General features: G+C 46.3%; 1 protein-coding gene across 1 annotated transcript in view; it reads left to right on the forward strand.

The window, feature by feature from the left end:
* The window catches only part of LOC124039064 (cAMP and cAMP-inhibited cGMP 3',5'-cyclic phosphodiesterase 10A-like), an 85,717-nt gene that overhangs the window by 12,787 nt on the left and 50,963 nt on the right, over window positions 1-21,967 (forward strand). The window contains exons 4-9 of the mRNA XM_046354944.1: window positions 2,095-2,144; window positions 4,765-4,905; window positions 6,863-7,024; window positions 9,587-9,637; window positions 10,515-10,573; window positions 18,443-18,494. Coding sequence (XP_046210900.1) covers window positions 2,095-2,144; window positions 4,765-4,905; window positions 6,863-7,024; window positions 9,587-9,637; window positions 10,515-10,573; window positions 18,443-18,494 — 515 coding nt within the window. The remainder of the gene's footprint in view (window positions 1-2,094; window positions 2,145-4,764; window positions 4,906-6,862; window positions 7,025-9,586; window positions 9,638-10,514; window positions 10,574-18,442; window positions 18,495-21,967) is intronic.

Below are 21,967 nucleotides of genomic sequence, written 5' to 3' on the forward strand. Positions count from 1 at the left end.
ACCATAGAAATACAATGTATAGAACTGGGACCATGCTGACACTAACCATACCATAGAAATACAATGCATAGAACAGGCGTCCCCTTTCAAGTCAATGATGGCATAACGGGTGGACTGGCGGCCATTACGTGTGTACCCCCAGTAAGATGACAAAGGTTAAGACAACGGGATTCTAATATCCCATAATATTTTGCAACGGCGCTGGTCCCAGATTTGTGACGTCGTTGTCTCAGTCTGTATGTTTTCGACCTAAAGCAGGAAGTAAAAGGAGGAAGCCTAGGATACCCGTTTAAGAGAGTGTTAGGCCAGTAACCTAAAAGTTTGCTCGTTCAAATTCCCGAGCTGAAATTCCTTTCCGAACTGTAATATCTTATGTTTCACCGAATCGTGGCTGAACGACGACATTAAGAACATACAGCTGGCGGGTTATACACTCTATCAGCAGGACAGAACAGCAGCCTCTGGTAAGACACGGGGGGGGGGGGCCTATGCATTTATGTAAACAACAGCTGGTGCACGATATCTCAGGACGTTTTGAGGTTTTGCTCACCTAAGGTAGAGTATCTCATGATAAGCTGTAGACCACACTATCTACCAAGATAGTTTTCATCAGTATTATTCGTAGTAGTCTACATACCACCACAGACCAATGCTGGCACTGAGATCGCATTCAATGAGCTGTATAAGGCCATAAGCAAACAGGAAACCTCTCATCCAGAGGCGGCGCCCCTAGTGGCCAGGGACTTTAATGCAGGGGAACCTAAATCAGTCTTCCCTAATTTCTACCAGCATGTTAAATGTGCAACCAGAGGGGAAAACATTCTATACCACCTTTACCCCACACACAGAGACGCTAACAAAGCTCTCCCTCGTACTCCATTTGGCAAATCTGACCATAATTCTATCCTCCTGATGTAAGAAATAACACGTAAAAAAACAAAAAACTGCATAGTTTCCTAGGAACGCGAAGCGAGGCGGCCATCTCAGTCGGCGCCGGAGCTACAACCAGTTCCTGCTTACAAGCAAAAATTAAAGCAGGAAGCAGCAGTGACTCGGAACAATAAAAAAGTGGTCAGATGAAGCAGATGCTAAACTACAGGACTGTTTTGCTAGAACAGACTGGAATATGTTCTGGGATTATTCTGATGGAAATTGAGGAGTACACCACATCAGTCACTGGCTTCATCAATAAGTGCATCGAGGACGTTGTCCCCACAGTAACTGTACGTACATTCCCCAACCAGAAGCCATGGATTACAGGCAACATCCGCACTGAGCTAAAGGGTAAATCTTCCGCTTTCAAGGAGTTCGGGACTATAACCCCGATGCTTATAAGAAATAGAAGTTGTTTTTCTGTCTCTCTGTCATTTTTGGTCACATTTTACAGCATCCTTAGGAGTTGGCTAGACAAACAGATCTGGGACCAGGCTAAGCTGACACTAACCATACTGTATATCATTAACAGCCTGCTCCCATAGCTAGCCATTCAATCCATCCCCATAACTTTTGGTCTGGTTGATGACCCATATTCGACATAGCTTAGAAGTCTCCTGGGACCATGGTGCATCATGATGCTGTGTCTACTGTGTCCAGTGACCCTGTCTTTGGCAGAGCTGTGTGTGTGTGTGTGTGTGTGTGTGTGTGTGTGTGTGTGTGTGTGTGTGTGTGTGTGTGTGTGTGTGTGTGTGTGTGTGTGTGTGTGTGTGTGTGTGTGTGTGTGTGTGTGTGTGTGTGTGTGTGTGTGTGTGTGTGTGTGTGTGTGTGTGTGTGTATACGTGCTGGTAGAAGACTGTGACATTGCCGCAGTGCCCTGATGAGGCGTGGGAGGATTGGATGTGACAGGCTGTGCATTGCTCTGCGCTCCACCACGTAGCACACACCGTACACCAGTCACACACACACACACACACACACACACACACACACACACACACACACACACACACACACACACACACACACACACACACACACACACACACACACACACACACACACACACACACACACACACGCACAGCAGATACTGTACACCACACCATCTGTGGAACTACAGATGGTAACTTTTCTCTTATCTCTTGTCTTTATAATCAGCTACGAAAGCAGATGGATTTGCCCTTTATTTCATGGGAGAATGTAACAATGTAAGTAAACAATATATTCTGGCGAGGAGCACAGATCAACTACTCTGAGCTCCACTGATCTAGTCTAGTGAGCGATGAGTGTTAAAGCCACAATCCTTAATTAATGAACAATTAACAATGTACTATATACAGTGCCTTGCAAAAGTATTCATCCCCCTTGGCGTTTTTTCCTATTTTGTTGGATTACAACCTGGAATTTAAATTGATTTTTATTTGGATTTCATGTAATGGACAAACACAAAATAGTCCAAATTGTTGAAGTAAAATTTAAAAAATTAATTGTTTAGATTTTTAAAATATTTTTAACAAAAAAATGAAAAGTCATGCGTGTATTCACCCCCTTTGCTATGAAGCCCCTCCCTTTTTCTATTAACCCCCTCCCCTTTGCTATGAAGCCCCTCCCCTTTGCTATGAAGCCCCTAAATAAGATCTGATGCAATGTATTACCTTCAGAAGTCACATAATTAGTTAAATAAAGTCCACCTGTGTGCAATCTAAGTGTCACATGATCTGTCACATGATCTCAGTATATATACATCTGTTCTGAAAGGCCCCAGAGTCTGCAACACCACCAAGCAAACGGCACCATGAAGACCAAGGAGCTCTCCAAACAGGTCAGGGACCAAGTTGTGGAGAAGTTCAGATCAGGGTTGGGTTATAAAAAAATATCTGAAACTTTGAACATCCCATGGAGCACCATTAAATCCATTATTAAAAATGGAAAGAATATGGCTCCACAACAGACCTGCCGAGAGGGCCGCCCACCAAAACTCACGGCCCAGGCAAGGAGGGCATTAATCAGAGAGGCAACAAAGAGACCAAAGATAACTCTGAAGGAGCTGCAAAGCTCCACAGCGGAGATTGGCGTACCTGTCCATAGGACCACTTTAAGCCGTACACTACACAGAGCTGGGCTTTACGGAAGAGTGGCCAGAAAAATAAATAAAAATAAGTGTGTTTGCCAAAAGGCATATGGGAAACTCCTCAAACATACGGAAGAAGGTACTCTGGTCAGATTAGATGAAAATGTAGCTTTTTGGCCATCGAGGAAAACGCTATGTCTGGCGCAAACCCAACACCTCTCATCACCCCAAGAACAACATCCCCACAGTGAAGCATGTTGGTGGCAGCATCATGCTGTGGGCATGTTTTTCATCGGCAGGGTAACTGGTCAGAATTGAAGGAATGATAAATGGCGCTAATTACAGGGAAATTATTGAGGGAAACCTGTTTCAGTCTTCCAAAGATTTGAGACTGGGACAGAGGTTCACCTTCCAGCAGGACAATGACCCTAAGCATACTGCTAAAGCAACACTCGACTGGTTTAAGGGGAAACTTTTAAATGTCTTGGAATGGTCTAGTCAAAGCCCAGACCTCAATCCAATTGAGAATCTGTGGTATGACTTACAGATTGCTGTTCACCAGCGGAACCCATCCAACTTGAAGGAGCTGGAGCAGTTTTGCCTTGAAGAATGGGTACAAATCCCAGTGGCTAGATGTGCCAAGCTTATAGACATACCCCAAGAGACTTGCAGCTGTAATCTACAAAGTACTGACTTTAGGGGCGGCAGCGTAGCCTAGTGGTTAGAGCGTTGGACTAGTAACCGGAAGGTTTGCGAGTTCAAACCCCCGAGCTGACAAGGTACAAATCTGTCGTTCTGCCCCTGAACAGGCAGTTAACCCACTGTTCCCAGGCCGTCATTGAAAATAAGAATATGTTCTTAATTGACTTGCCTGGTTAAATAAAAAAAAAATAATTATGCACGCTCAAGTTTTCAGTTTTTTTGTCTTATTTCTTGTTTGTTTCACAATAAAAAATATATTTTGCATCTTCAAAGTGGTAGGCATATTGTGTAAATCAAATGATTTAAACCTCCCCAAAACTCCATTTTAATTCCAGGTTGTAAGGCAACACAATAGTAAAAATGGCAAGGGGTGTGAATACTTTCGCAAGCCACTGTATCCTCAATAATAAATGTGTGTACATCATTAATTGAAATGAAAATATTGCAGATTGCACCTTTTAAGTGAGTCATTGAGTGTATCCCGTATCTCAACTCAGAGTTTGTGTTAGTTAATCTGTTAATGATCAACATGATGTAGTGTGTAGAAAGCGGTTGAGTGTCTCTCTGGTCCTTCCTGATTGAGTGTGTCCCATGTTCATCTCTCTCTCTCTCTCTGGTCCTTCCTGATTGAGTGTGTCCCATGTTCATCTCTCTCTCTCTCTCTCTCTGGTCTTCCTGATTGAGTGTGTCCCATGTTCATCTCTCTCTCTCTGGTCCTTCCTGATTGAGTGTGTCCCATGTTCATCTCTCTCTCTCTCTGGTCTTCCTGATTGAGTGTGTCCCATGTTCATCTCTCTCTCTCTCTGGTCCTTCCTGATTGAGTGTGTCCCATGTTCATCTCTCTCTCTCTCTCTCTGGTCTTCCTGATTGAGTGTGTCCCATGTTCATCTCTCTCTCTCTGGTCCTTCCTGATTGAGTGTGTCCCATGTTCATCTCTCTCTCTCTCTGGTCTTCCTGATTGAGTGTGTCCCGTGTTCATCTCTCTCTCTCTCTGGTCCTTCCTGATTGAGTGTGTCCCATGTTCATCTCTTTCTCTCTCTCTGGTCTCTCGTCAGAGTGTGTGTTTGTTTAAACCAACGGTGGCTGAGGACGGTCCTCCCACCCTCATCCCAGCTGGCCCGGTCACGTTTGGGACCACCATCGCCACACACGTTGCCACAACACGCCAAACTTTGCTAGTAAAGGACATCACAGGGGTGAGATTCAACATATTATAAATATAACCCAAACATCCTAACCCAACACCCTAACCCAACACCCTAACCCAACACCCTAACCCAACACCCTAACCCAACACCCTAACCCAACACCCTAACCCAACACCCTAACCCAAACACCCTGACCCAAACACCCTGACCCAAACACCCTGACCCAAAACACAAACCCAAACATCCTAACCCAAACACCCTGACCCAAACACCCTGACCCAAACACCCTGACCCAAAACACAAACCCAAACACCCTAACCCAACACCCTAACCCAAACACCCTAACCCCAAAACCCGAACCCAAAACACAAACCCAAACACCCTAACCCAACACCCTAACCCAAACACCCTAACCCCAAAACCCGAACCCAAAACACAAACCCAAACACCCTAACCCAACACCCTAACCCAAACACCCTAACCCCAAAACCCGAACCCAAAACACAAACCCAAACACCCTAACCCAACACCCTAACCCAAACACCCTAACCCCAAAACCCGAACCCAAAACACAAACCCAAACACCCTAACCCAACACCCTAACCCAAACACCCTAACCCAACACCCTAACCCAACACCCTAACCCAACACCCTAACCCAAACACCCTAACCCAACACCCTAACCCAAACACCCTAACCCAACACCCTAACCCAACACCCTAACCCAAACACCCTAACCCAACACCCTAACCCAAACACCCTAACCCAACACCCTAACCCAACACCCTAACCCAAACACCCTAACCCAACACCCTAACCCAAACACCCTAACCCAACACCCTAACCCAACACCCTAACCCAACACCCTAACCCAACACCCTAACCCAACACCCTAACCCAAACACCCTAACCCAACACCCTAACCCAAACACCCTAACCCAACACCCTAACCCAACACCCTAACCCAAACACCCTAACCCAACACCCTAACCCAAACACCCTAACCCAACACCCTAACCCAAACACCCTAACCCAACACCCTAACCCAACACCCTAACCCAAACACCCTAACCCAACACCCTAACCCAACACCCTAACCCAAACACCCTAACCCAAACACCCTAACCCAACACCCTAACCCAACACCCTAACTCAACACCATAACTCAACACCCTAACCCAACACCCTAACCCAACACCCTAACCCAAACACCCTAACCCAAACACCCTAACCCAACACCCTAACCCAACACCCTAACCCAAACACCCTAACCCAACACCCTAACCCAACACCCTAACCCAAACACCCTAACCCAACACCCTAACCCAAACACCCTAACCCAACACCCTAACCCAAACACCCTAACCCAAACACCCTAACCCAAACACCCTAACCCAACACCCTAACCCAACACCCTAACCCAAACACCCTAACCCAACACCCTAACCCAACACCCTAACCCAAACACCCTAACCCAACACCCTAACCCAAACACCCTAACCCAACACCCTAACCCAACACCCTAACTCAACACCATAACCCAACACCCTAACTACTTGGTTGTATTTCAAATGCTTTGACCTCATAACCCCTGACGTCTGTGTGTGCAGCATATTCAGGGATTCAAACTCATGTTCACTCTGTCCTTTACCTTCTCATCCTCACCACCCTTTAACACCCTTAACCCTTGACCCTTGACCTTTAGATTCTAATTTCTCTCTCTCTCTCTCTCTCTCTCTCTCTCTCTCTCTCTCTCTCTCTCTCTCTCTCTCTCTCTCTCTCTCTCTCTCTCTCTCTCTCTCTCTCTCTCTGTCTCTCTCTCTCTGTCTCTCTCTCTCTGTCTCGCTCTGTCTCTGTCTCTCTCTCTCTCTCTGTCTCTGTCTCTGTCTCTGTCTCTGTCTCTGTCTCTCTCTCTCTCTGTCTCTGTCTCTGTCTCTCTCTCTGTCTCTGTCTCTGTCTCTGTCTCTCTCTCTCTTTCTCTCTCTGTCTCTGTCTCTCTCTCCAGGACCAGCGTTTCCCAGAAGGCACAGGTCAGGACTCAGACTCAGGGATTCATGTTCATTCTGTCCTGTGCCTCCCCATCCTCACGGCCATCGGTGACCTCATAGCTATCCTGGAGCTGCATCGGCACTGGGGCAACGAGCCCTTCAATACCAGCAACCAGGAGGTACATGCGCGCATGAACACACACGTACAGACACACTAACACGAACACACACAGTCAACACACACACACGCACGCACGCACGCACGCACGCACACACACACACACACACACACACACACACACACACACACACACACACACACACACACACAAGCCTGTCTTTGTAAACAGAGCGTATGACTGTCGAGGGCAATTTCTTCCTGTAAAGGATATAGGAGGTCATAAAGAAAGAAGCAGGGAGCCCCTTAGGATCAGACCAAGGTTTTTGTAAGGTAGCCTAGTGGTTAGAAAGTTGAGCCAGTAACCAAAAGGTTGCTGGTTCGAATCCCCGAGCCGACGAGGTAAAAATCTGTCGTTCTGCCCCGAGCAAGGCTGTTGACCCACAGTTCCCTGGGTGCTGAAGACGTGGATGTCGATTAAGCCCCCCCACCCCACCCCACCCCCCCTGCATCTCTCTGATTCAGAGGGGTCGGGTTAAATGCAGAAGACACATTTCAGTTGAATGCATTCAGTTGTACAACTGACTAGGTATCCCTCTTTACATTAGTTCATAAGGAGAGAAGCAGTTAGTCCCTGAAGACTCTGCTATTCACTGCTAATGAGCCAATCAGAGACGTGTATAGATGGCAGGCACTGAGGGGTTAAGTAGTTAGATTACCCAGTGGGACAAGGTGGTTGTAATAACGTTATAAGAACGTCAACGTATTCTCGTTGTGTTGACGTCTTTTCAACCAGTTTTGCCTACTGGGATATTACGTTGCAGGCATTATTCAGAGAGGGCATTAGATAAACACGCAGGATGAGGAAACACTGAGAATACTGATTATATGATGAACGTTACGCATATTCATGTGATAGTTTGCTTTATGCGTATATTAATAAATAAACTGTCAAATTTAAAAACATCTTACCCTTTTTTTCTTTTACTTGACTGTAATCATTTTTTAACTTCTTGCTTCTAGAACTTTGTACTTTTTATTTCATTTTATTTTTATTATTGTAAAAAAAAGAGATACATGTTGATGATGCTATGTGTTTTTAATCTTCCCAGGGAATACAGATGAAAACTAGCCGGCTGGCTAAATCAAATCAAATCAAATCAAATGTATTTATAAAGCTCTTCTTACATCAGCTGATATCTCAAAGTGCTGTACAGAAACCCAGCCTAAAACCCCAAACAGCAAGCAATGCAGGTGTAGAAGCACGGTGGCTAGGAAAAACTCCCTACAAAGGCCAAAACCTAGGAAGAAACCTAGAGAGGAACCAGGCTATGTGGGGTGGCCAGTCCTCTTCTGGCTGTGCCGGGTAGAGATTATAACAGAACATGACCAAGATGTTCAAATGTTCATAAATGACCAGCATGGTCGAATAATAATAAGGCAGAACAGTTGAAACTGGAACACAGCAGTCCCTCTACCTCCCTCCCTCCATCTCTCTCCCTCCATCTCCCTCCCTACAAAGGCCAAAACCTAGGAAGAAACCTAGAGAGGAACCAGGCTATGTGGGGTGGCCAGTCCTCTTCTGGCTGTGCCGGGTAGAGAGGAACCAGGCTATGTGGGGTGGCCAGTCCTCTTCTGGCTGTGCCGGGTAGAGAGGAACCAGGCTATGTGGGGTGGCCAGTCCTCTTCTGGCTGTGCCGGGTAGAGAGGAACCAGGCTATGTGGGGTGGCCAAGTCCTCTTCTGGCTGTGCCGGGTAGAGAGGAACCAGGCTATGTGGGGTGGCCAAGTCCTCTTCTGGCTGTGCCGGGTAGAGAGGAACCAGGCTATGTGGGGTGGCCAAGTCCTCTTCTGGCTGTGCCGGGTAGAGAGGAACCAGGCTATGTGGGGTGGCCAAGTCCTCTTCTGGCTGTGCCGGGTAGAGAGGAACCAGGCTATGTGGGGTGGCCAGTCCTCTTCTGGCTGTGCCGGGTAGAGAGGAACCAGGCTATGTGGGGTGGCCAAGTCCTCTTCTGGCTGTGCCGGGTAGAGAGGAACCAGGCTATGTGGGGTGGCCAGTCCTCTTCTGGCTGTGCCGGGTAGAGAGGAACCAGGCTATGTGGGGTGGCCAGTCCTCTTCTGGCTGTGCCGGGTAGAGAGGAACCAGGCTATGTGGGGTGGCCAGTCCTCTTCTGGCTGTGCCGGGTAGAGAGGAACCAGGCTATGTGGGGTGGCCAGTCCTCTTCTGGCTGTGCCGGGTAGAGAGGAACCAGGCTATGTGGGGTGGCCAGTCCTCTTCTGGCTGTGCCGGCTAGAGAGGAACCAGGCTATGTGGGGTGGCCAGTCCTCTTCTGGCTGTGCCGGGTAGAGAGGAACCAGGCTATGTGGGGTGGCCAGTCCTCTTCTGGCTGTGCCGGGTAGAGAGGAACCAGGCTATGTGGGGTGGCCAGTCCTCTTCTGGCTGTGCCGGGTAGAGAGGAACCAGGCTATGTGGGGTGGCCAGTCCTCTTCTGGCTGTGCCGGGTAGAGAGGAACCAGGCTATGTGGGGTGGCCAGTCCTCTTCTGGCACATTTACAGAACTGTTCATTGATGTGTATTGTCCCTTTTCAAATTAATACATTAAAATTCTTTTCTTTTTTTTAAGGTTGCGACGGCGTGTTTAGCATGGGCATCTGTAGCTATTCACCAAGTACAGGTCAGCATTGGATTATTGAATGTGGTTTTTTCAGTTAAAGAAATGTTTCCGTATGTCTCAGGTGTATTTGATTACAAATGCTTTAATAACACTCTTGATAAATGCCTGGTAACACTGTTGATAAATGATTGATAAAACACTCTTGATAAATGCCTGGTAACACTGTTGATAAATGCTTGATAAAACACTGTGGATAAATGCTTGATAAAACACTCTTGATAAATGATTGATAAAACACTCTTGATAAATGATTGATAAAACACTCTTGATAAATGCCTGGTAACACTGTGGATAAATGCTTGATAAAACACTCTTGATAAATGCTTGATAAAACACTCTTGATAAATGCTTGATAAGTAGCACGTGGTCATGGGGATAGGGTTGTGTCTGCTGTGAACACGATAAGCTACTGTTGTGTTTCAATACTTCATTGGCTCAAATTAACGCTCATAGTACAATTGCACATGTACGTTTGTCCGGGGTTGTGTTCTCATGATGGTGTTTGTGTGAAGCAGAACTCCCCTGTGACTGGGTAGGCCTCAGTCTAATCAACCCTAAAGCCTTTTTACACTTGACCCCCAAGGGCCGTAATTATGGCGTGTAAAGAGCCTTGTGGTTTGTACCTACGTGAAAAGTACAGTGTCCCCACGCATCCTGGGTCACAGTGGGTTTCTCTCACGTTTCTGTCCGTTCACAAATACACAATTTTGTTACAGCAGTCTGCACTGATTTAAGGCAACGGTGTTTCTCTCTCTCCCGCTCTGTCTCACCCTCTTTCTCTCCCCCACCCCCCTCTCGCTCACGCTGTAATCCTGCTGTTGACACTTAAACAAAGTGCTAACTAACAACATCTGACGTGTTGTTTTTGTATCCCCAGGTGTGCAGAGGCCTAGCCAAACAGACGGAGCTCAATGACTTCCTGCTAGAAGTGTCAAAGTAAGATTGTCTCAATGACTTCCTGCTAGAAGTGTCAAAGTAAGATTGTCTCAATGACTTCCTGCTAGAAGTGTCAAAGTAAGATTGTCTCAATGACTTCCTGCTAGAAGTGTCAAAGTAAGATTGTCTCAATGACTTCCTGCTAGAAGTGTCAAAGTAAGATTGTCTCAATGACTTCCTGCTAGAAGTGTCAAAGTAAGATTGTCTCAATGACTTCCTGCTAGAAGTGTCAAAGTAAGATTGTCTCAATGACTTCCTGCTAGAAGTGTCAAAGTAAGATTGTCTCAATGACTTCCTGCTAGAAGTGTCAAAGTAAGATTGTCTCAATGACTTCCTGCTAGAAGTGTCAAAGTAAGATTGTCTCAATGACTTCCTGCTAGAAGTGTCAAAGTAAGATTGTCTCAATGACTTCCTGCTAGAAGTGTCAAAGTAAGATTGTCTCAATGACTTCCTGCTAGAAGTGTCAAAGTAAGATTGTCTCAATGACTTCCTGCTAGAAGTGTCAAAGTAAAATTGTCTCAATGACTTCCTGCTAGAAGTGTCAAAGTAAGGTTGTCTCAATGACTTTTCATTAATTTAGAAATGTGACACTTCTGTCTTGTAGCACATATACTAATGTCGGATTTTAACTTGATCACTCTTTTTGTCGAGGAGAATTTTCCTGGGGAAGGGGGGGCAGTTGACTAGGTTTTAACTCTATCCCTGTTCCTGGAGAGATACCGTCCTGTAGGTTTTAACTCAAACCCTGTTCCTGGAGAGATACACTCCTGTAGGTTCTAACTCCATCCCTGTTCCCGGAGAGATACCCTCCTGTAGGTTTTAACTCCAACCCTGTTCCTGGAGAGATACCCTCCTGTAGGTTTTAACTCCAACCCTGTTCCTGGAGAGATACCCTCCTGTAGGTTTTAACTCCAACCCTGTTCCTGGAGAGATTACTGTCCTGTAGGTTTTAACTCCAACCCTGTTCCTGGAGAGATACTGTCCTGTAGGTTTTAACTCCAACCCTGTTCCTGGAGAGATACTGTCCTGTAGGTTTTAACTCCAACCCTGTTCCTGGAGAGATACTGTCCTGTAGGTTTTAACTCCAACCCTGTTCCTGGAGAGATACACTCCTGTAGGTTTTAACTCCAACCCTGTTCCTGGAGAGATACTGTCCTGTAGGTTTTAACTCCAACCCTGTTCCTGGAGAGATACTGTCCTGTAGGTTTTAACTCCAACCCTGTTCCTGGAGAGATACTGTCCTGTAGGTTTTAACTCCAACCCTGTTCCTGGAGAGATACTGTCCTGTAGGTTTTAACTCCAACCCTGTTCCTGGAGAGATACCCTCCTGTAGGTTTTAACTCCAACCCTGTTCCTGGAGAGATACCCTCCTGTAGGTTTTAACTCCAACCCTGTTCCTGGAGAGATACTGTCCTGTAGGTTTTAACTCCAACCCTGTTCCTGGAGAGATACTGTCCTGTAGGTTTTAACTCCAACCCTGTTCCTGGAGAGATACTGTCCTGTAGGTTTTAACTCCAACCCTGTTCCTGGAGAGATACCCTCCTGTAGGTTTTAACTCCAACCCTGTTCCTGGAGAGATACTGTCCTGTAGGTTTTAACTCCAACCCTGTTCCTGGAGAGATTACTGTCCTGTAGGTTTTAACTCCAACCCTGTTCCTGGAGAGATACCCTCCTGTAGGTTTTAACTCCAACCCTGTTCCTGGAGAGATACTGTCCTGTAGGTTTTAACTCCAACCCTGTTCCTGGAGAGATACTGTCCTGTAGGTTTTAACTCCAACCCTGTTCCTGGAGAGATACTGTCCTGTAGGTTTTAACTCCAACCCTGTTCCTGGAGAGATACCCTCCTGTAGGTTTTAACTCCAACCCTGTTCCTGGAGAGATACCCTCCTGTAGGTTTTAACTCCAACCCTGTTCCTGGAGAGATTACTGTCCTGTAGGTTTTAACTCCAACCCTGTTCCTGGAGAGATACTGTCCTGTAGGTTTTAACTCCAACCCTGTTCCTGGAGAGATACTGTCCTGTAGGTTTTAACTCCAACCCTGTTCCTGGAGAGATACTGTCCTGTAGGTTTTAACTCCCACCCTGTTCCTGGAGAGATACTGTCCTGTAGGTTTTAACTCCAACCCTGTTCCTGGAGAGATACTGTCCTGTAGGTTTTAACTCCAACCCTGTTCCTGGAGAGATACTGTCCTGTAGGTTTGAACTCCAACCCTGTTCCTGGAGAGATACTGTCCTGTAGGTTTTAACTCCAACCCTGTTCCTGGAGAGATACTGTCCTGTAGGTTTTAACTCCAACCCTGTTCCTGGAGAGATACTGTCCTGTAGGTTTTAACTCCAACCCTGTTCCTGGAGAGATACCGTCCTGTAGGTTTTAACTCAAACCCTGTTCCTGGAGAGATACTGTCCTGTAGGTTTTAACTCCAACCCTGTTCCTGGAGAGATACCCTCCTGTAGGTTTTAACTCCAACCCTGTTCCTGGAGAGATACCCTCCTGTAGGTTTTAACTCCAACCCTGTTCCTGGAGAGATACCCTCCTGTAGGTTTTAACTCCAACCCTGTTCCTGGAGAGATTACTGTCCTGTAGGTTTTAACTCCAACCCTGTTCCTGGAGAGATACTGTCCTGTAGGTTTTAACTCCAACCCTGTTCCTGGAGAGATACTGTCCTGTAGGTTTTAACTCCAACCCTGTTCCTGGAGAGATACTGTCCTGTAGGTTTTAACTCCCACCCTGTTCCTGGAGAGATACTGTCCTGTAGGTTTTAACTCCAACCCTGTTCCTGGAGAGATACTGTCCTGTAGGTTTTAACTCCAACCCTGTTCCTGGAGAGATACTGTCCTGTAGGTTTTAACTTCAACCCTGTTCCTGGAGAGATATTGTCGATATTATTGTTATCGTTTATTTAGCCAGGCAAGTCAGTTAAGAACAAAGTCTAATTTACAATGAAGGCCAACACGGGCCCAACCCGGACGACGCCGGGCCAATTGTGAGCTGCCTTATGGGACTCCCAATCACAGCCAGTTTTGATACATCCTGGATTCGAACCAGGGACTGTAGTGACAGCCTCAAGCACTGAGATGCAGTGCCTTAGACCGCTGCGCCACTCGGGAGCTATTGGACAGGTATAAATTGTAAAAAATTAATTGCTGTTTGGGTCATGGGGTGGGGGCGTTCCAATGAGTTGGGTCATGGGGTGGGGCCCACCCTGTTCCAATGAGTTGGGTCATGGGGTGGGGGGCGTTCCAATGAGTTGGGTCATGGGGTGGGGGCGTTCCAATGAGTTGGGTCATGGGGTGGGGGTTCCAATGAGTTCGGTCATGGGGTGGGGGCGTTCCAATGAGTTGGGTTATGGGGTGGGGGCGTTCCAATGAGTTGGGTCATGGGGTGGGGGCGTTCCAATGAGTTGGGTCATGGGGTGGGGGCGTTCCAATGGGGTGGGGGCGTTCCAATGAGTTGGGTCATGGGGTGGGGGCGTTCCAATGAGTTGGGTTATGGGGTGGGGGCGTTCACAGCAATGAGTTGGGTCATGGGGTGGGGGCGTTCCAATGAGTTTGGTCATGGGGTGGGGGCGTTCCAATGAGTTGGGTTATGGGGTGGGGGCGTTCCAATGAGTTGGGTCATGGGGTGGGGGCGTTCAATGAGTTGGGTCATGGGGTGGGGGCGTTCCAATGGGGTGGGGGGGGCGTTCCAATGAGTTGGGTCATGGGGTGGGGGCGTTCCAATGAGTTGGGTCATGGGGTTGGGGGCGTTCCAATGAGTTGGGTCATGGGGTGGGGGCGTTCCAATGATTTGGGTTATGGGGTGGGGTTCCAATGGGGTAGGGCGTTCCAATGAGTTGGGTCATGGGGTGGGGGCGTTCCAATGAGTTGGGTCATGGGGTGGGGGCGTTCCAATGAGTTGGGTCATGGGGTGGGGGCGTTCCAATGAGTTTGGTCATGGGGTGGGGGCGTTCCAATGAGTTGGGTCATGGGGTGGGGGCGTTCCAATGAGTTGGGTCATGGGGTGGGGGGCGTTCCAATGAGTTGGGTCATGGGGTGGGGAGTTGGGTCGTTCCAATGAGTTGGGTCATGGGGTGGGGGCGTTCCAATGAGTTGGGTCATGGGGTTGGGGGCGTTCCAATGAGTTGGGTCATGGGGGTTGGGGGGGGCGTTCCAATGAGGGGTGGGGGGGGCGTTCCAATGAGTTGGGTCATGGGGTGGGGGCGTTCCAATGAGTTGGGTCATGGGGTGGGGGCGTTCCAATGAGTTGGGTCATGGGGTGGGGGCGTTCCAATGAGTTGGGTCATGGGGTGGGGGCGTTCCAATGAGTTGGGTCATGGGGTGGGGGCGTTCCAATGAGTTGGGTCATGGGGTGGGGGGCGTTCCAATGAGTTGGGTCATGGGGTGGGGGCGTTCCAATGAGTTGGGTCATGGGGTGGGGGCGTTCCAATGAGTTGGGTCATGGGGTGGGGGCGTTCCAATGAGTTGGGTCATGGGGTGGGGGCGTTCCAATGAGTTGGGTCATGGGGTGGGGGCGTTCAATGAGTTGGGTCATGGGGTGGGGGCGTTCCAATGAGTTGGGTCATGGGGTGGGGGCGTTCCAATGAGTTGGGTCATGGGGTGGGGGCGTTCCAATGAGTTGGGTCATGGGGTGGGGGCGTTCCAATGAGTTGGGTCATGGGGTGGGGGCGTGAGTTGGGTTGGGTCATGGGGTGGGGGCGTTCCAATGAGTTGGGTCATGGGGTGGGGGCGTTCCAATGAGTTGGGTCATGGGGTGGGGGCGTTCCAATGAGTTGGGTCAGGGGTTGGGGGTCATGGGGTGGGGGCGTTCCAATGAGTTGGGTCAATGAGTTGGGTCATGGGGTGGGGGCGTTCCAATGAGTTTGGTCATGGGGTGGGGGCGTTCCAATGAGTTGGGTCATGGGGTGGGGGCGTTCCAATGAGTTGGGTCATGGGGTGGGGGCGTTCCAATGAGTTGGGTCATGGGGTGGGGAGTTGGGTCATGGGGTTCCAATGAGTTGGGTCATGGGGTGGGGGCGTTCCAATGAGTTGGGTCATGGGGTGGGGGAGTTGGGTCATGGGGTGGGGCGTTCCAATGAGTTGGGTCATGGGGTGGGGGGGTTCCAATGAGTTGGGTCATGGGGGGGGGCGTTCCAATGAGTTGGGTCATGGGGTGGGGGCGTTCCAATGAGTTGGGTCATGGGGTGGGGGCGTTCCAATGAGTTGGGTCATGGGGTGGGGGCGTTCCAATGAGTTGGGTCATGGGGTGGGGCGTTCCAATGAGTTGGGTCATGGGGTGGGGGCGTTCCAATGAGTTGGGTCATGGGGTGGGGGCGTTCCAATGAGTTGGGTCATGGGGTGGGGGCGTTCCAATGAGTTGGGTCATGGGGTGGGGGTTCCAATGAGTTGGGTCATGGGGTGGGGGCCCAATGAGTTGGGTCATGGGGTGGGGGCGTTCCAATGAGTTGGGTCATGGGGTGGGGGCGTTCCAATGAGTTGGGTCATGGGGTGGGGGCGTTCCAATGAGTTGGGTCATGGGGTGGGGGCGTTCCAATGAGTTGGGTCATGGGGTGGGGGCGTTCCAATGAGTTGGGTCATGGGGTGGGGGCGTTCCAATGAGTTGGGTCATGGGGTGGGGGCGGGGTTTCCAATGAGTTGGGTCATGGGGTGGGGGCGTTCCAATGAGTTGGGTCATGGGGTGGGGGCGTTCCAATGAGTTGGGTCATGGGGTGGGGGCGTTCCAATGAGTTGGGTCATGGGGTGGGGGCGTTCCAATGAGTTGGGTCATGGGGTGGGGGCGTTCCAATGAGTTGGGTCATGGGGTGGGGGGGGTGGGGGCGTTCCAATGAGTTGGGTCATGGGGTGGGGGCGTTCCAATGAGTTGGGTCATGGGGTGGGGGCGTTCCAATGAGTTGGGTCATGGGGTGGGGGCGTTCCAATGAGTTGGGTCAATGGGGTCATGGGGGGGGGCGTTCCAATGAGTTGGGGGTCAATGGGGGTCATGGGGGGGGGCGTTCCAATGAGTTGGGTCATGGGGTGGGGGCGTTCCAATGAGTTGGGTCATGGGGTGGGGGTTCCAATGAGTTGGGTCATGGGGTGGGGGCGTTCCAATGAGTTGGGTCATGGGGTTGGGGGCGTTCCAATGAGTTGGGTCATGGGGTGGGGGCGTTCCAATGAGTTGGGTTATGGGGTGGGGGGCGGGGTAGGGGCGTTCCAATGAGTTGGGTCTCGGGGTGGGGGCGTTCCAATGAGTTGGGTCTCGGGGTGGGGGCGTTCCAATGAGTTGGGTCATGGGGTGGGGGCGTTCCAATGAGTTGGGTCATGGGGTGGGGAGCGTTCCAATGAGTTGGGTCATGGGGTGGGGGCGTTCCAGTGAGTTGGGTCATGGGGTGGGGGCGGTCCAATGAGTTGGGTCATGGGGTGGGGCCGTTCCAGTGAGTTGGGTCATGGGGTTGGGGCGTTCCAATGAGTTGGGTCCGGGCCAGTTGGAACCCAATCTGTAGTATTTACACTCAGCTTAAGGTACAATGTAGGTACGGTACTGTTTTGTATAGCCTACAAACACCGCTTCCAGCTGCTCCCTGGATTGTGAATATTTTATATTCATTCAAATCCTCCTACTGGAGGATTATTTTCCTCCTGCGATAAAATGGGTCAAATTAAGATTCTTTGTCTCTACGTAAATAACACCCTTATCAATCAGCTATACCCTTATCAATCATCTATACCCTTATCAATCACCTATACCCTTATCAATCATCTATACCCTTATCAATCATCTATACCCTTATCAATCATCTATACCCTTATCAATCATCTATACCCTTATCAATCATCTATACCCTTATCAAACATCAACAAACTTAACAATCATTATTACCCTTATCAATCATCAATACCTTTATCAATCATCATTACCCTTATCAATCATACCCCTATCAATCATCAATATCCTTATCAATCATCTGTACCCTTATCAATCATCCCCTTATCATTGATGCCCTTATCAATCATCTATACCCTTATCAATCATCTATATCAATCATCTATACCCTTATCAATCATCTATACCCTTATCAATCATCTATACCCTTATCAATCATCTATACCCTTATCAATCATCATCAACAAACCTTAACAATCATCATTACCCTTATCAATCAATCATCTATACCTTTATAATCATTCTCTCTCAATCATTTCCCAACAATCATCATACCTTAGTTTATCATTCTCTCTCTTTCTCCAACAGAACGTACTCAGTTTATCATTCTCTCTCTTTCTCCAACAGATCTATACCCTTATCAATCATCTATACCCTTATCAATCATCTATACCCTTATCAATCATCTATACCCTTAGTTTATCATTCTCTCTCTTTCTCCAACAGAACGTACCTTAGTTTATCATTCTCTCTTTCTCCAACAGAACGTACCTCAGTTTATTTCTCTCTTTCTCCAACAGAACATTTTATCATTCTCTCTCTTTCTCCAACAGAACATTCAGTTTATCATTCTCTCTCTTTCTCCAACAGAACATACCTCAGTTTATCATTCTCTCTCTTTCTCCAACAGAACGTACCTCAGTTTATCATTCTCTCTCTTTCTCCAACAGAACGTACCTCAGTTTATCATTCTCTCTCTTTCTCCAACAGAACGTACCTTAGTTTATCATTCTCTCTCTTTCTCCAACAGAACGTACCTTAGTTTATCATTCTCTCTCTTTCTCCAACAGAACATACCTCAGTTTATCATTCTCTCTCTTTCTCCAACAGAACGTACCTCAGTTTATCATTCTCTCTCTTTCTCCAACAGAACGTACCTTAGTTTATCATTCTCTCTCTTTCTCCAACAGAACGTACCTCAGTTTATCATTCTCTCTCTTTCTCCAACAGAACGTACTTTGACAACATTGTGGCAATAGATTCTCTACTTGAACACATAATGGTACGTTTTTGTTTGTTTGTTTGTTTGTTTGTTTGTCTGTTTGTTTGTTTGTTTGTTTGTCTGTTTGTTTGTCTGTTTGTTTGTTTGTTTGTTTGTTTGTTTGTCTGTTTGTTTCTTTGTTTGTCTGTTTGTCTGTTTGTTTGTTTGTCTGTTTGTTTATTTGTTTGTTTGTCTGTTTGTTTGTTTGTCTGGTTGTTTGTTTGTTTGTTTGTTTGTCTGTTTGTTTCTTTGTTTGTCTGTTTGTTTGTTTGTTTGTTTGTCTGTTTGTTTGTTTGTTTGTCTGTTTGTTTCTTTGTTTGTTTGTCTGTTTGTTTGTTTGTTTGTTTGTTTGTTCGTCTGTTTGTTTGTTTGTTTGTTTGTTTGTCTGTTTGTTTGTTTGTTTGTTTGTTTGTTTGTTTGTTTGTTTGTCTGTTTGTTTGTTTGTCTGTCTGTCTGTTTCTGTCTGTTGTCTGTTGTCTGTTTCTGTTTGTTTGTTTCTGTTGTTTGTTTGTTTGTTTGTTTGTTTGTCTGTTTGTTTGTTTGTTTGTTTCTTTGTCTGTTTGTTTGTTTGTTTGTTTGTTTGTTTGTTTGTTTGTTCGTCTGTTTGTTTGTTTGTTTGTTTGTTGTTTGTTTGTTTCTTTGTCTGTTTGTTTGTTTGTTTGTTTGTTGTTTGTTTGTTTGTTTCTCTTCCACGAATGTCTGGCCCAAGTCTATGATGGTTGTCTAGGATGTGTATGAGGACCACCGTGGATGTGTGTCGTGTTGTGGTGACATACGGTACTGCGTACTGTGTATTGTATTGTCATGTGCCACAGGTGTCGCCTCAGTTCATATGTCTCATATCCTGTTTTTGATTGTTTGTTTTATTACCTGAAAATGTATGTAACTTCAACTTGTATAGCCTTGCTAACGTGTACTGTTTAAAAGACCATTCTGAATTGATTTATGATTACGCCGAACCCTGGAGCGAATCAGGTGAGACTTTACAATAATGTTCCATTTGTAAATGGTTTATAACGGGTTTGTAATTATGTTATTAACGGTTATTTTAGCATTTGTAAATGCAAAATAAAGGTAAAATAAATACAATTATAAACCATTTAATATATGGGTTATGATAAATAGGTCAAACTAGTTCGATAGTCAGTCAGTTGCTTGCCAAATAGTGAGCCACTATTTACCTCCAGCTATTAAGCATTAATAAATGCACTTACAAATGCGTATAATATTGAACACTTAAATGCATAGTTAAACAATTGTTATTTTCTCACTTTTGGGTGTGATGAATTGCTCTTGTACCAGATGCAGAAATGGTTTGTTTTCAGACCAGTTTTCAGACCAACTCCCATGATGCCCCACGTTTGAAACCCAGATGATGCATTGGTACACTTATTTATTCCAGGAATAAAGGCCTCATCTGAAGATCTCAAGTCATATTATTGGTTTGGTTCGCTGGTTCCGGACGTTTTGCTGAATGATTTAGCAGGCTGCTCAGCTAGCTAAGTAGCTAGCTAGCTAATGTTAACTAACACCTCTGTCCTAGTTAGCTAGTAAACTTTAGCTAGCTAGCTAATGTTTTCTAACACCTCTGTCCTAGTTAGCTAGTAAACTTTAGCTAGCTAGCTAATGTTTGCTAACACCTCTGTCCAAGTTAGCTAGTAAACTTTAGCTTGCTAGCTAATGTTAGCTAACACCTCTGTCCTAGTTAGCTAGTAAACTTTAGCTAGCTAGCATTAGGTAAAACCTCAAATGTATTTTTTTATATAGAAATTCTGCTCTACGATTTAGCACAAGATACTCTTCAGTGTAAGAATCAACGCTGGAGACGAGAAGCAAGTGCAGGGAGTGAACATTTAATGATATATCTAGACATGGGACAGGACAGGACAGCATCTGAACATGACACACAACGTTAATGCTGACACAGGGAACAAACGGGGGAGCAGACAGTAATAGACGGGGCCAATCAACAAACGGAAGGAGTCCAGATGAGTCCAATGAGCGCTGCTGCGCGTAATGATGGTGACAGGTGTGAGTAATGAAGGGCAGCCTGGCGCACTTGAGTGCCAGACAGGGTGAGTGGGAGCAGGCGTGACACTTTAGCATGATATAGTTAGCTAGCTAAGTAAAACATGTTTGCTGGCTCGTTAGGTTCGCTAGCTAGCTGGCAAACTTTAGCTGCCAGCTAGCTAGTTAATATCAAAATGACAGAATTTCCATGCAAGTTGTTTAGCTAGCTTTTTTGGATTAGCTAGCTAGCTAGTTATCTAACTTTTGAACTGAGCTAGTTATCTAACTTTTTGTATCTAACTAGGTAGCTGGTAAGTTAGCTAGTTAGCCTCCTTTGTCAGCACACTAGTGGTTCCAATTTTAAGACTAACACACACAAGCTAGCTAACTACCTAGTGTATTATTTTGATAAATAGTTAACCCCTTTAATTAATCTGTGGTAGCTAGCTATTATTGTTATTAATAGCTAGCAGTGGATAACATGACTAGCTAAACCTAAATGGTATAGATAATGGTGATAGTATAGTTTTGTATAGCTAGAGTGTATATGCTACGTTGTCATCAATTCCTCTTCTCTCCCACAGATTGCCGTACGGTCTCAGACTCCAGGATGGGAAAAAGCTTAACAAGAAAAGAAACATGATAACCCTATGTTATATTGTAAATAGTTAATCAGTTGTCACATTCTATTCTGACTTGTAATATTAAAAAGGGTGAAAGATAACCCCCTCTGAATTAGCTACGCTACTCACTATACCAATGATAGGCTAAAGACTTGAGTCACTGCAATTAACATGTTTTCCCAATGTATCCTTACGTTACATTACATTTTATTCGTATTATGTATTACATGTTTGAGAAGATTATACGCTGTTATAAATGTTTGCAACTCATTAATAAATGTCCAGAAAGTTTCCAGTTATTTTTTTAGAAGTTATACATATTAGTAGGCCTAATTCGTTAACAAAATGGTCATCCGTTATACATGTTGGTAACCCATTTGTTAATGACTGATTAATTGATTGATTGATTGGCACTTTTTCCACTTGTTGACAACTCAGTTATAAATATTTATAGGACTGTCACTTTAAAATAAGCTATACTTTTAGAAGTTATAAGTGTAGGTAAATCATTTATAGATTATTTGAGAGTTCACTCAGAGTATAGACATACTTATAGGCAGTGTTGGGTTCACATCGCTGCATTCATAAGAGCAGATCCAACTCTATATTAATAAAAAATGTTCATGCAATGAATGGTGGTTATGAAGATCGAAACATTCAACGTTGTGAGAGGATACCTCCTCCTCTGTTACACCAACCAATGGTATTACAGTTACCATGGGGATACCTCCTCCTCTGTTACACCAACCAATGGTATTACAGTTACCATGGGGATACCTCCTCCTCTGTTACACCAACCAATGGTATTACAGTTACCATGGGGATACCTCCTCCTCTGTTACACCAACCAATGGTATTACA

Source organism: Oncorhynchus gorbuscha, linkage group LG07, assembly GCF_021184085.1.
Source record: "Oncorhynchus gorbuscha isolate QuinsamMale2020 ecotype Even-year linkage group LG07, OgorEven_v1.0, whole genome shotgun sequence".
Lineage (NCBI taxonomy): Eukaryota > Metazoa > Chordata > Actinopteri > Salmoniformes > Salmonidae > Oncorhynchus > Oncorhynchus gorbuscha.